The following is a 15,224-nucleotide window of genomic DNA, read 5'->3' on the forward strand; positions in this document are numbered from 1 at the left end:
TCGAAACCTCAACAGCCGGCACCGGGACCAAGGCGGGACGAACACCGGACCCCTCCCCCCACTCCTAGTCAAAGCAGATGCTGTCTGCTACACCGGGACCGGGGGTCGAGGCAACGACAACGGACCCCCTCCCATCGGCAGCAGAGGGCACTGGCTGCAGCACCGGGACCAGCGCGGATCATTGTGGACAAAGGAAGTCTCCCGCCCGCTACGCAGCAGAGGAATAGAGGGCAACCAGCACTGATAATAAAGGCGAGACGAACACCGGACCCCTCCCCCACTCCCGATCAGCAACAGCTGTGGATACTATCCCGGGACTGAAGGGGGGGTCGAAGTCCCCAACCACAACGGGCTGCGGGAACAGACTGCGAGCGGGAGTGTTACACTACTGCACAGAGACCCGCATGAATGGTAAGCGAGAGGAACAAGACATCGCATAGGGAGTTGGGATAGGCTGCAGCCTAGGAGTTCTGACGGAAGGCGGACGGGACTCCCGGTGCGACCCCCCCCTCCCCCCTCGTGCTGTTTGTCGGGACCCTAGGAGCGGTCCTCCTGCGGAGCAGACCGGCGGACCTATTGCCTTCTTGCGGTGTTAGCGGGATTCGAGGATCCCAGGTCGTGCATGGGGTCTAACATGCAGCCTGCCAGCAGGTCACCACATACTGAATAATTCACATTTTGCCTGGACCCTCGTCGACTGCAAAATACGATGGCGGCAAAACTGCACTCTCAGCAATAAGGTACAGACTGAACTGGCAACAACAATAAGGTATTTCTTTCATATACTTCACTCGCTTCAAATTTTTAAACCGCCTTTGTTCAAAAGGGCAGGGGTCACTAACTGAATCTATAAATCTACGCCTGTACCTCCAGATGCCTACGAGGCTCCTCGACATAACTCCCCCACATAGGTCCATCGAAACAGAGATAAGACTCCCAGAAGGCTAAGAGCTGGGCGTACTCAAACAGGATGTGTATCTGCCCTTCCCTGCTCTCAAAGCAAGAATAACAACAAACCAAGGACTACTGGCTCTAACTACCATACTTGGCGGCCATTTTAAACTGGTCTCTCTCAGTGGCTGCCATCAAGGACTAGTCAATTTCACTACTGGATCATGACCTAAGAACTGGCCTCATAGTCTAATTTCAACTACTGCGCACTTTACTTTACTTAGCCGATACTGACACTTTCTTGTGATAGGGTCTGCCTTCTACACTATCTTTACATTAGTAGTCTTTTTATGTAATTGGGTTTTTTACATGTAATGCACCGACTGCTACCTCATATATGTTTTTGGATGTGCACAGACTAAACTGTCTTGTGATAGCGTCTGCCTTTTATAGCAGTATCTTCACATTAGTCGTCTTTTTATGTAATTGTGTTTTTAACATGTAACGCACCGACTGCTACCTCATATATCGGTATCCTGTCTCTATATACGTCTTTTTATGTAATTGTGTTTTTAACATGTAATGCACCGACTGCTACCTCATATATTTTTAGATGAGAAAGTCTGCCTTCTATTGCAGTAGCTTTACATTAGGCATTTCCTATGTAATTGTGTTTTTTACCTGTAACGCACCGACTGCTACCTCATATATCGGTATCGTGTCTCTATATTTTTTTAGTTTATTTTTATTTTATATTATATTTTATATTTTTTACCTGTAACGCACTGACTGCTACCTCATATATCGGTATCCTGTCTCTATATTCTATCAGTATTACACTTGCACTTGTATTCTGCACTACTTTGCACATTTCCGTAACCTACTTCCATTCCTACCCTCTCTCTCCTGTTATGCACAGACTGCTAACTCATACTTAATATACTCCTAATGTAACCTACTCCCTCTCTCCTGTTATGCACAGATTGCTACCTCATACTTAATATACTTTAATGTTTCCTGCACTATTGCACAGTTATACAACCTGCATCAATTTTCACTCTTCTCTCTAAGGCACCGACTACTATCCCATATACCTCTGCCTACACACGACTGTCACCTCTGCCCCCTAGGGCCACTCTTGATCCATATATCTCTGGTTGATCACTAGTGTCACCTCTGCCCCTTAGGGTCGCTTTTGATCCATGTGGATATGCGCATCTGTACCCTTTCCCAGTATTATACCTCACTTCTGTACTTTATAATTCCGTATATATTTGTAATATCGTATGTTTCTGCTATAATGCACATTCGTATATCCTGGTTATGCTGATTGATCACTAGTGCCACTTTTGTACTCTATAACTTACTGTATGTATATGTTTCTCTGCACACTCTTACATTTGGGCTATGCTGAATGATCACACTTGCACTGTGTAACCTACTGTATGTATTTGTTTTTCCTGCACATGTGTACCACTATACTGCATTCACCCAGTCCCTCCTAAACCAACATCGCAACATGGATCCTACCGGTAATCACACATATAAAATCAACTACCCACCGTCACTCACCAAAAAAGCCGCTAAATGCTTTAAACACAACTTCCTTAGGTCACACACTGAAACCCCATTTGCCGACACCTACTTTTCACCGGTCAATGGATCCCTGAACACTGATATCATATTCCATACCTCACGCAGAGCTCAATGGAGAAAAGCGTTCCTCACCCTACTCACCGTCTCCCCCACCAGGAAATCCGCTCACAGCCAAACTCTCCATCACACCATCCCAACTCTTTCCAGGCAGAGCCACCATCACCATTTACAATAATGGGATTGTCCTAGCTCAATCCACAGACAGGAACCTAGAATTGCTAGACAACCTGTTCCCCACTTTCAAAGAGCACCTCTCCCATTCGCGGTCCAACACTCATATCCCCTCCAGTCCCACCAACCATGACCTCACAGCCACATACTCCTCAATCAGGGACACACCTACCACCCCTGATCGCCCATCTCCCACCCACAACCCCTCTATCCCAGCTCAGCACCATGCAGTGGTAACACACGCCTCAAACTCAGACACAGATCGCTCCCCCTCATACTCCACTCACACCCCCACCCCTTTTACCAACCCCCAGACCCCCTCACATACCATCAGCACTCCTCTCACACCTACAGCGGGCATCATTACTCCGCTCACACCTAACAGCACAGCTTTCACACACAACACACCTAACCTAGTCCATCAACAGAACAACACGCACTGCGACAAATCCCTCCCTTCTCCCCCCCCATTCTCAGTCCCCATTACCCTCTAACCAATCACGCAGAACACACCTCCTCTCTTAATTTAACTTCCCCTCCCCATACCACCAACCTCCTCCCTACCTCATCCACACCCCTCCCGCCCAAGACATCTCTCCTCCCTAACACCTTCCCGTCCACCAACACAACGCATACCTCCTCGAACAACAGCCCACGCTCCCACCTGCACACGAATTCCCTGGTCAGCCATTCACCTCTGACTGCAGCCCCCACCTCCACCTCCTACCCCACGATGGACATCATCATGGCCACCCTCACTCAGATCAACATCAAGGAACTACTCACCACCCACCCCATACACCCAGCACCCACCTCCCCTCCCAACTTGTCCCCTACCCCTCCAGCTGACACCCTCACTCAACACGCCCCAAACCGGGTGTCAATTACTGCCCATAGGCGCAGCAATTGCCTTCGTCCCCCTCTCCGTCCCTACAACCCCCCCTCACACAACTACACCCCCCTGCCCAACGGGTCCCTCACTCTTCCGACTAACTCTCTCACTCAACTCGCCCCCAACCTGACCTCACTCCCAGCTAGCAATCGCAACAACCGCCCTCGTCGCACCCACAACTCTACTTCTGACCGCGACACTCTCACCCTTCTCCGCTCCTACGACCCAGCCCCCCAAAATCACATAACCACCCCACACCTCAACATTCCCACGATACACTCCAATCCCCTTAGACCCCCCACACTAAACAGCAGATTCTCCATCCCCAATAACCTTAGAAAAGTCCCTCTCTCTCTAGAACCGTCTACCACCCTCAACACACCTCGCCTCAAATGCACTCTCCTCAACTGTAGATCGGCCTCGAAACACTCTGCCGCTATTGCTGATCTCCTCTTATCTACGGACCTTGACCTAATCATCCTGACCGAAACATGGCTAACTGAATCTTCGACACCTATAATGGACATTCTGGTTCCTCCCAACTACCACATTATCAGGCTAGACAGAGCAGGCAAATTAGGTGGTGGAATCGCATGCATCTACAGGAACAACCTCTCTGTTCAGAAAGTCAATTCTACCTCCCTACCATCCCCTACAACCTGGGAATACATCTGCCTTGACATTATCAGTGAGGGCAAACCGATATGTTCTCTTCACAGCATCTACCACCCACCCAGGGACAACTTCACCTTTTCCCAACAAATCATGGATACGATCTCAACCAATTCCGGACGGCAGCTCACCCAAATATACCTTGGTGACTTCAACCTCCACTGGATCGATTGCAAGGACGCAGTGGTAAATAGTCTTAAAAACTTCCTCGATGCCCTCAACCTCACCCAAATATGCAACAGCCCGACCCACGAGAAAGGATCTATCCTGGACCTGGTCATCTCCAAAGAGGAAGCTATCCAACTTGACTCCATCCAACCCTGTGACTGGTCAGATCATCATACTGTCACATTCTTTATCAATGAAAAAGTTAAAGTTAACCCGGCTCAAGTAACCAAGCCAAAAGTCTGGAAAAGAGACATGAAAAAACTCAACCCAGGCTCTCTGCCCCCTAATAGGTGCAATGTCTTACTGCCACCGACAGGAGATACGGACGTTCAAATACTGACTGACCATTATCTCAACGCTATGACCTCTATAATTAATGAGGCTGCACCTTTGCAGCTAAAAAGAGCCCCTACTAAAATCTCCAATCCATGGTACGACGGGAGACTCAATGAAGATAGACGAGACATGCGAATGGCAGAGCGTACCTGGAGATCAGCTCCTTCGGCAATGCACCTAAAAGAACTGAAGAAAAAGAGAAACGCCTACTTCAGGAAAATAAAACGCTCAAAATCAGACTTCTTCAGCCTCCAGCTCGACCAAGCAAAAAACCGTCCGAGAAAACTGTTTGAGCTAATCAGATCACAATCCAAGGATCAACCCCAACCACTCATCACTGCGCGGGAGGCACCTTCCTGTGAAGACTTCGCTGCTTTCTTTTCCCAAAAAACTGACAACATAAAGAGCGATCTCCTCATTGACGCAAGCCTCTACTCCAAACCACAGTGCCTAGCAGCCACTGAACCAAAAAACAAGGCCACATGGTCAACCTTTGGCACATACTCAGAAGAAGAAATTGGCAAACTGCTCAGCACCCTGAAACCATCCAATCACCTCACGGACCCCCTCTCTGCTGCAGCAGTAAAAGACTTTACCCCCTTGCTTATCCCTCTCTGGACTAAAATTATCAACAGCTCTCTCCAACAAGGAAGCATACCTGACTCACTAAAGGTTGGTCGGGTCACACCTCTCCTAAAGAAACCTACAGCCGACCCCTCTGATCTCAACAATTACCGTCCCATCACCAATATTCCGACTCTCGCCAAACTGCTGGAAAAATGCGCACAACTACAATTGACTAAACACATTGAACAATTTGATCTCCTCAACCCGCACCAGTCAGGCTTCCGAGCAGGGCACAGTACAGAAACGGCTATGACTCACATAATTGACGACGCACTTCAAAAGCTAGACCAAAACGACACCTGCCTCCTCATCCTCCTTGATCTCTCCTCAGCATTTGATACTGTTAAACATGAGAAGCTACTAGAGCTTCTAAACACAAGAATGGGCTTATCTGGAACTGTTCTCAAGTGGTTCACCTCCTTTCTTCACAACAGGTCGCAGAAATTCAAGAGCAAGAACCTGATGTCCTCGCCAATACCCGTAACGCTAGGTGTCCCCCAAGGATCCTCTCTATCCCCAACTCTGTTCAACTTAGTCATGGAACCGCTCACTACCTTGCTACAAGCATCCAATGTACACTTTCACATGTACGCAGATGACACCCAACTTTATATCAAATTACAGTCCCCCAAGGACATCGTGCTCCTGAACTCAACGATCAGAAGCACCCAATCCTGGCTGGCCGACAATCATCTCAAACTCAATGCCCTGAAAACAGAGTTCCTTCTGATCTCACCTCCAGCGAAGGTCTCCACCACTCAAAGTTGGCTTAAAGACCTAACTGCACTCAATGTCCAACCCACCATCGTGGACTCAGCAAAATCCCTAGGCATAACTCGACACCAATCTGAACATGCAGCAACATATCAGCAAGGCAACAAAGGGAGCAAACTTCCAGATCAACACTCTGAGGAAACTTAAACCCTACCTCCCAGCCAAAGACTTCCAAATGGCAGTACAAGCACTAGTCATCCCTCGAATTGAATACGGCAGCATCGCCCTCTGCGGACTCCCCCTCACTACAACCGCACCCCTAAGAGCTTCTCTAAATGCTGCAGCGAGACTCATCCCTGGGTCAAAAAAACACTCCCATATTACCCCTGACTTGATATCCCTGAACTGGCTGCCATTTGAAGCTAGAATACATCTGAAAATCGCCTGCATGACACACAAGGCGGTACATCTAAACTCACCCGGATACCTCGCTCAGAAACTGACAATCTCTGGAGGAGCTAGAAACACCAGAGGCACAAACAATCTTCTGTTGAAACCTCGAAGATTCCGGAAGGAAAAGCTATCCTCATGGCTAAATACACCTGAACTACTATCTTGATCACTGTTAGTACTCTGCACCGATCCATACTACATGTTTGACCCTTTTGATTATGTGTATTAACTGTCTATTACTCACATGTTTAGCTTTGTAACCACTTAGCTGCACTACTTTGTACTCATGCTTGGGCTTAGTCGCCACCAATTTGTACTTATTGATTTATCTGTTTAACCATGCTCCCTCAGGTACTTCTCTTTGTAAAGCGCTCTGATATCTGCAAGGATCTTGTCCGCGCTATATAAAACTTTCAAAATAAATAAAATACATAAAGCTCCTCACCCACGCACACAAGGAACTCCAAGACACCGGACCAGCATACCTCAACTGATAACTCTCCTTCTACACCCCGAACTGCCAGCTCCGCTCTGCTGAACGCGCCCTTGCCACCGTCCCCTGCATCCAAAGAGCTACCTCCGGCGGCAGATCATTCTCCTACCTCGCAGCCAAGACCTGGAACACCCTCCCCATCCTCCTACGGCACACCCAAGACCTACTAACTTTAAGGAGGCTACTCAAGACCTGGCTGTTCGAGCAATAGCAAGCCCCACAACCCCACACCCCCTCCCCCCCCCCCCCCCCCCCACCACGCCTTGAGACCCTCACGGGTGAGTAGTGTGCTCTACAAATTCCTTGATTGATTAATCACCCATGGGGTTTGATGCTGCCCCAGATTTACAAAATCATGTAAACCTGGGGCAGGGCCAAAACCTTACTGCTCCCAGCGTAGGCGTTTTTTCCTCTTTCCATGTGTGCTGCAGCTCACATAGAAAGAGAAAGACATCCCTTGGTAATGTTTTAGTGAAGGAAGGTGCCCCTTCCTGAGCAATAACAATCCTGCCTGTTGGTCCTAGGCAGCAATTTGTGCGACAATGCAGTAGGGAAGGACAGGAATGCACCGTATTTCATATATGCGGTGTATTCCTGCACTTTCACATTTGCGTAGGGCAGCGCTGCAAGCAGACTTGCGGCGATATCCTATGCCAATTTCTCATAAACCCTTTGTTTTTAGCTAGACTGACCATGCCCCCACACTCACTGACCTTTGGTTTGCTTAATACTTTATTATATTTCCCCACCGTAAAAATGATTTGCTGTGGGAATTGGGAGCGTTTATGGTTCCGAATAGTTTTCAATTATGAGGAGTACCAGGTTCTAGGCATTTGTCAGGAGGGGTTTTTACGCCTAAAGATTTTGACAGAAAGGGCTAAGCATCAAAAAGTTTGAAGACCTCTGTTTTAGAACCTTTGCCAACTAGGAATGACACATGAAGCTCACACTCAAGCCCCGACCCAGGATATGAAGTTTTCTCTTAAAGGTCTGGTGAGCACATGTTAATCTTTTTCATCTAGGATGGTTTGTGGCTCATGAAGTGAACTTGGATATTTTTGTCCTACTACATGACACTTTGGCCCATGCTGTTAAAGGTATCCAGTGTTGGTGGCTTACACTTGGTGACCTGTATGTCTAATCATTGTTGGGTCAAGGTGCACCTACTTTGGGGTCACACCTTTGTACTTTGTCTGTGTCCTGATAAAGTAGGAGAACTACTGGCAATAAAATAATTTGACCTGTTCTTATAGTTGCAGTAGCTTACTTATGTAAAGGATCAGTAGGTGATCACTATCTGTTTTCTCCCCTGCAAACTAAAACCCCCAACCCTCCCCTAGTTCCTGCCTGTATATACAGGAACAAGATACCGAAGATGGGAAGCGCGGGTCACGGTGAATGGCTTTCCAATAGTACCCCTACGTAGCTCTTGTGAGGTGTCTTCTCCACAATCTTTGTATACTTTGTAATGATTTTTAGGAGCCTCGGATATTTATTTACCTTTTATAGAGTTGACTACTAACTAAGAAATAAGAGTAACAGATGTTCACTACCCACATTTGTTCAACGTAGCACTTTGTTAGCTCCCTGTTTTGGGTCTTTTTTTTGTGCAAAATAAAATTATGGGTGGAAGGTTCCCAATCTATTCTATTCTATAGTTTTGGTAGAGCGCGAACAGCTGCCCCAGCAATGAGGCGTCCCGGTGCTAAAAAACCAAGAACCTTTTGGTGTGGGCCTGAAAGTTGAGTGAGGCATTCATCCAAACGCCAAGATTTTTCACTAGGGATTTGGGAGAGGGGATGGTGCCTAGGGAGGACGGCCACCAGTGCTCATTCCAGAGGTTGGTGTTTTTGCCAAGGAGTAGCACCTCTGTTTTACCAGCATTGAGTTGTAGACAATTCATTGTCATCCATTGGGCAACTGCTGAGAGGCCGTTTTTGAAGCTAGAGGAGGAGTTGGAAGGACCTTCTGAAAGAGCGATGGCCAGCTGTGTGTCGTCGGCGTACGACACTAATGTCAGGCCCCACTCTTTGGCCACTGCCGCCAGAGGCTGGACATAGAGATTAAAAAGGGATGGGCTCAACGCAGAGCCCTGCGGAACTCCCTGTGAAATGGGATGGGGTTTGGATAAGAAGGGAGGGGCAGAGACTCGGAAGGATCTGTTTTCGAGGAATGATCGGAACCAATCCAAAGCATGGCCAGATACTCCAAATGTCTCCAAACGATTGAGAAGAATGTCATGGGATACCGTGTCAAAGGCCGCGCTGAGGTCCAGAAGAATCAGTGCAGCACTTTGACCGGCATCTAAAATCGTTCGGAGGTGCTCTGGTGGCCAGGAGAGCAGACTCAGTACTATGGCCTGGTCTGAACCCGTTTTGAGATGGGTCCAGAATGATGTTATTGACCATGTGCTGGGATAGAGTACTGTTCACATGCGCTTCAGCGAGTTTGGACACTCATGGGAGCAGGGAGATCGGTCGAAAATTCTCCGGTTTAGATGGGTCATTCACAACTGCACTCCCATGGTTGATATGGTTTGTTCAGAAAAACCCTTGGGTTATTGGACCTTTGTCATAGTTAAGCTTGATTTATGGTACCAAAATGCCATTCACCACTCTTTGGATAAGTTGATTGGACATTTTTGTATATTCATATATGCAAGTACATTCAGCACTTTAAAAGCCATGCATAACACTGGAGCTGCCCATTAAACTAAGGCTCGAAGGAACAGTTAGGGCCAACAAACTGGTTGAGAATACATTGGGAGTTCCTAGAAGGATAGAGGAAAGGTTGTATTTGGTTAGGCAGGCAACATTGGGCTTGCAGGTTTTTTTGGTTGCATGATATTGAGGTAAGATGTCCTCTGTAAGTGTGTAACAGTGCACATACTTATAGTTGGTTCCTCTGACCTCTTCAGTCTGAATCTTTGAGCAAAACTTTGTACAAGGATGTCCATTATTGAGTCACAGTTCCACGTACAATGTTATATCAAAATGTAAAGTATTTTTAATTGATTTTAATTGATCGTTGTCGGCTTGTTCATGACCTGATGTTTCCAAGATTTGATTAAAGAGAATTATGGTGTAAGAAAACCCTTGCTTCAACTGAAACCTTCAAGGCCTGCTACACTGTTATGCTTTGCACTTAAGCTGCTGAATGTATTTTGTGGCCACTCAAACTTTAAAGGAAACGCATTTGTGACTGCTAGTTTCTTAATGCTTCTTCATTTCCCATTATTGTTGTGCTAAGTCTACTGATTCTTTTTTTGTAGGGTGGTAGGCATGTGGACTATGTGGTGGATCAAATTGTTACCAAACTCATAGAAACTGTGAAGAAGAAGAACAAAGCTGGTGTTTCTGTAAAACCATTCCAGGTTAGCATGCTCACCTTCTGTCTGCCAAAGAAGAAAACGTAGTCCTACAAAGCCTTAATTGCCCTATTTTGTTTCACCAGGTGAAAAATCATGTGTGGGTCTTTGTCAACTGTTTAATTGAAAACCCAACATTTGACTCTCAGACGAAGGAGAATATGACCCTGCAGCCAAAAAGCTTTGGCTCAAAATGTCCGCTGACTGAAAAGTTTTTCAAAGGGGTTAGTATAAATTGCGTGACACATGTTACATTCCATATACACTTTTGAATTAGAGTTGGTGTTCTGTATATTATACCCCAAGGCTGTTTTTTTTACTTCTCTTTATGGCAAATCAATTGTTTGCCAGAAATGGAGCAGATTCGAAAAAAGGATAGACCTTGACTACGTCTTTACAAACCTGCTGGGATTATTTTCTATCTTTTGTGGGCTTCTTTATGTTAACCCCTCGTCATGAGCCACGGCGCTCCGGTGCTCATGACGAGCTCAGCTCGTCATGGCCCGTGGAACGCTCAGGTGCGGGGAGAATTCCCCTGCTGTGCTGAACGTTCCACGGGAGCCAATGCACCTGTGACGAGCTCAGCTAGTCATGAGCACAGGAGTGCCGTGCCTCAACCCCAGCACAGCAGGGTAATAACCCCCGCAGCGAAGGGGTTAAAACGCTGCACATTGTTTGGTATGTTTCATAAAATTAGCTAATGTTGAGATAGTCCTCAAGTCATCTGTGGCAACCATGTTTTGAAAATGCAATTTCAACAGTGAATAGCTTAGTCCTTAAGTTCTATTAGTTGCTGATTTAAAATTCACTTCTTTTAAAATGAACAGGACTGAAAATGGACTGTCTGGGCTGGTTTACTGCCCTTGCCTGTGTCCTTATCTAATCAGATTTGTTGTTGATTACATATGTAATACTCACCAGGTTCAGATAGTGGCCGCCTTCCCATGGCTCTCTGTGTCATAGGTATGTCATGTTCCATCTTTTTTGGTGGTGCCTCAAATATGTCCATATGATCTGTAAACTCTTACTAATCCATCCTTAACTCTTTCAGGCTTCTAACTGTGGCATTGTGGAAAGTATTCTGAACTGGGTGAAATTCAAGGCACAGACACAGCTAAATAAGAAGTGCTCCTCTGTGAAGCATAGCAAAATCAAAGGCATTCCTAAATTGGACGACGCTAATGATGCTGGTAATCATTGCATCTTTGCCCCCTCTACCAACATTTTGAAAAGTAGTTTGTCATTTTTTATTATGCTTAGGTGACATTTTGCCAACAACACTATATTAATGTAATGTAATTGCCCATTTATACCGCGCTATAATCGCTCCAGGGAGCATCTCGGCGCCAATGTGAGGTCAACCTGATGTCAAAGTTGTCTTACTGCTTGGAGTGACCAGGACCGGAATCACACTAGTGCTCTGGCAGTTATGTCTGGAAGGTTGTAAATCCAAGTTTTTAATTGTTTACGGAATTCTAATTCCTTGTCCAGTGCCCTTAAGTGTGGGGGGAGGGCATTCCATGCTTTTGCACCTAGTACCGCCAGGGATTTGCCCCCACGGGTTTTAAGTCTAAACCCTGGGACGGTCAGTAGGTTAGCATTTGAGGATCGTAGTGCTCGAGTTGGACAGTATCTTACGTATTTTTTCCTTGGGTATAGAGGGCCTAGGTCGTGGACAGGTCAGAAGGTAATTATCAACACTTTGTACAGGACCCTTTTTGTTATAGGCAGCCAGTGTAATACATTAAGGGCTTTGGTTGCTGAGGATTTTCTTGGCCATTTTAAAACCAGCCTTGCTGCCGCATGCTGTACCATCTGGAGTTTATGGGTAACCACCTTATTGGTACCAGCATACAGGCTGTTGCAATAATCAATGCGTGATGTAACTAATGCAACCGTAACTGTTTTTCTCGCTTCAAAGGGCAGCAGGTCAAAGAACTTCCTGAGCCCCTTAATCACCCCAAAACAGGTGCCTGCCACTTTTGACGCCTGGTGTTTAAAGGATAAGTCGGCGTCAAAGTGTACCCCAAGGTTACGGGCAGAGGAGGTGGTGTGAGGCGGTATCTGAAAGAGACACGTTAGTGATAGATTCCTTACCTTAGAATATCCCCAGGCGTCAGACTGGATCCGGAAAATTTTGCGTAGCAGTACCCTTGCGCGTCGGTAGGCGTCGTCTGCGGCTCCGCGTCCGTCGTGGGCGCCGTGATGACGTCGTCGGAGTATATAGACGCCGCCTCCGCATGCTGACGTCAGTTCTTCTTTTTTCCGCGCCAGCCAGCGCAGATCTGGAAAAAGCAGTTCCCTGGTCATTTTTTGACTAACTTTTTGGATCTTTTTGATCTCTTTCGAAGTCCTCACGACTCCGACGGTGCCGTTAGGGATGCCCGGCTTCAAGCACTGCGGCGGTTGCGAGCGACTCATGTCGGTTACGGATCCGCACCGACTGTGCCTGACGTGTTTGGGCGTCGACCATGACGACGAGGCCTGCTCCGACTGTCGGGCCCTCTCGAGGAAGGCCAGGCGGGAGCGGTCCCGCAGGCGACTCGAGATCCGCCAGTCGGCCCCGCGCCGAGTGAGGTCCCGGTCCCGGTCCCACGGGAGGTCGAGGGACAGGTCGCGGGGGCGGAGCCGTCACAGCTCCGGGAGTCGGCGCCACTCCTCCGGGTCCAAGTCGTCAGGTAAGAAGCATAAGAAGTCGAAGAGACGTCATCGCTCTTCCGACTCCCCCCGACGCTCGCGCGATGCGGCCGGGGGTTCGGGTGACACCGCCCACGCGGCTCCTCAGGAGTCGCGGGCGCCGCGTTCGGCTCCATACCCCCCGGTCCCTGGGCTGAACGCGACGCCGGGGGAGATAGAGCGCTTCCTCATGGCCATGAGGTCCCTTTCTTCCCCGACGGGTTCCGCGGCGCCTTCGGGCCCAGTGAACCCGTCTGGGGGCCCTAGTGGGTCGGGTTAAACCCCGACGCCGTCGGGTGCTTCGGCCTCGACGCCGCCGACGTCTCCGACGCCGGCGCCGCAGGGCTCTGCGATCCCGACGCCGCCGCTGCCCTCGGGCTCGGCGCCGCAGGGTTCGGCGGTCCCGGCGTCGTCGGTGCCTTCGGGTCCGACGCCGCAGGGTGCCGTTCGGCCCTCGTCGGGCGATGGAGCGTCCCCGGTGGACCTTACGACCCCCCCGGGGTCGGTCCGTGTGGTGTCCCCGCCGGCGTCGGTTCCGGCCGACGCCGTCCCCAATTCCTCTTCTGTATGGGTTCCGGCGTCGGGACGGGGCCTGTCGGCGCCGATCTCGACGCCGGTCGGGGATTTCCATCCCTATGACCCATCCTCATTCACTTACGACAATGAGTCTCAGGAGATGGGGGAAGTGGAGGATTGGGAGGGGTCTGAGGACCCTCTGACAAGGGAATGTCAGTCTAACATGGACTGGACAGGAGACCTTGGGGAGGCCAGTGGCCTGGACACCTCTCCAGACACTGGATTCGTCTCTCCTCCTTCCGTGGCTTCGGAGGAGGGCGCTACATATAGTGTGGTGTTGATGAGGGCTGCTAAGGCCTTGGGCCTTGAGCTCCCCGTCGCGGCCGTGAGGACTAATCTCCTCACTGAGGTCCTTAAGCCGCAGTCATGCTCCATGGAGCCAATGCTGCCGTTTAATGAGGCCTTGTCGGACGTTCTGTTGGGCACTTGGTCCAGGCCCGCTACAGGTTCGCCTGTAGATAGGAACGTGGCCAGACGCCACCGCCCGGCTCCGGGCGACCCATGTTTCCTGTCCACCCACCCCACCCCCGAGAGTCTGGTCATCCAGGCCTCTAACTCCCAGACCGCCTTCCCGTCAGCACCCCCTGATCGGGAATCCAAGAGGTACGAGGCCTTTGGCAAAAAGGTCTTCTCGTCCCTTAGCTGTGGACTGCGGTCTTCCAACACCGCATGCCTCTTAGGCCGTTACACCCATTCTATATGGGAAACGGTGGCGGAATTGCTGCCAGAGTGCCCGTTGGAGGTACGGGCCAAACTCGGCCAAGCCCTTGTGGAGGGTCGGGACGCAGCGAAATATTCGATCAGGTGCGGACTGGACACCACTGACTCGCTGGGCAGAGCGATGGCTACGCCGGTGGCGATTCGACGCCACGCCTGGCTTAGGTCCGCTAACTTCTCGGCTGATGTCCAGAATGGATATATGATGTTACAACGCGGACTTTTACTCCGCATACTGTTACAACGCGGTTTTTACAACGCAGGTCATGTAACAACGCATGTATTTACAACGCATTTTTTTACAACGCAGGTACCTTTACAACGCAGACCATTACAACGTAAGTATTGGTAAGTATATATAAATAAGAATAATATAATAGTAACTTAATTTTAAAAGTATAATTTAATGTAATTTTAAATAATTTAATTTCCGTAAATTAATTTAAATTTAAATTAATGTTACTTTATTTTTACCCTGTACCCCTGTACCCCAAAAACTCAAAACTGACCCTAAACCCCAAAAATAATGCAAATTAATTTAATTTAATTTATTTGCTATTAAATAATTTAAATTAAAATTAAATATAATTTATTTTTACCCTGTACCCCAAAAACTAAAAACTGACCCTGAACCCTAAAAATACCCCTTTACCCTAAAACCCAAAACTGACCCTGAACCCTAAAAATACCCCTTTACCCAAAAACCCAAAACTGACCCTGAACCCTAAAAATACCCCTTTACCCTAAAACCCAAAACTGACCCTGAACCCTAAAAATACCCCTTTACCCTAAAACCCAAAACTGACCCTGAACCC

The 15,224-nt window shown here is 48.4% G+C and overlaps 1 protein-coding gene across 4 annotated transcripts in view; it reads left to right on the forward strand.

The window, feature by feature from the left end:
- Positions 1–15,224, forward strand: part of TOP2B (DNA topoisomerase II beta) — a 683,650-nt gene that overhangs the window by 268,473 nt on the left and 399,953 nt on the right. For all 4 annotated transcript variants that reach the window (XM_086942134.1, XM_086942133.1, XM_086942135.1 and 1 more), the window contains exons 9-11: positions 10,345–10,446; positions 10,527–10,664; positions 11,492–11,630. In XM_086942134.1, the coding sequence (XP_086798260.1) occupies positions 10,345–10,446; positions 10,527–10,664; positions 11,492–11,630 (379 nt within the window). The remainder of the gene's footprint in view (positions 1–10,344; positions 10,447–10,526; positions 10,665–11,491; positions 11,631–15,224) is intronic.

Source organism: Lissotriton vulgaris, chromosome 10 (genome assembly GCF_964263255.1).
Source record: "Lissotriton vulgaris chromosome 10, aLisVul1.2, whole genome shotgun sequence".
NCBI lineage: Eukaryota > Metazoa > Chordata > Amphibia > Caudata > Salamandridae > Lissotriton > Lissotriton vulgaris.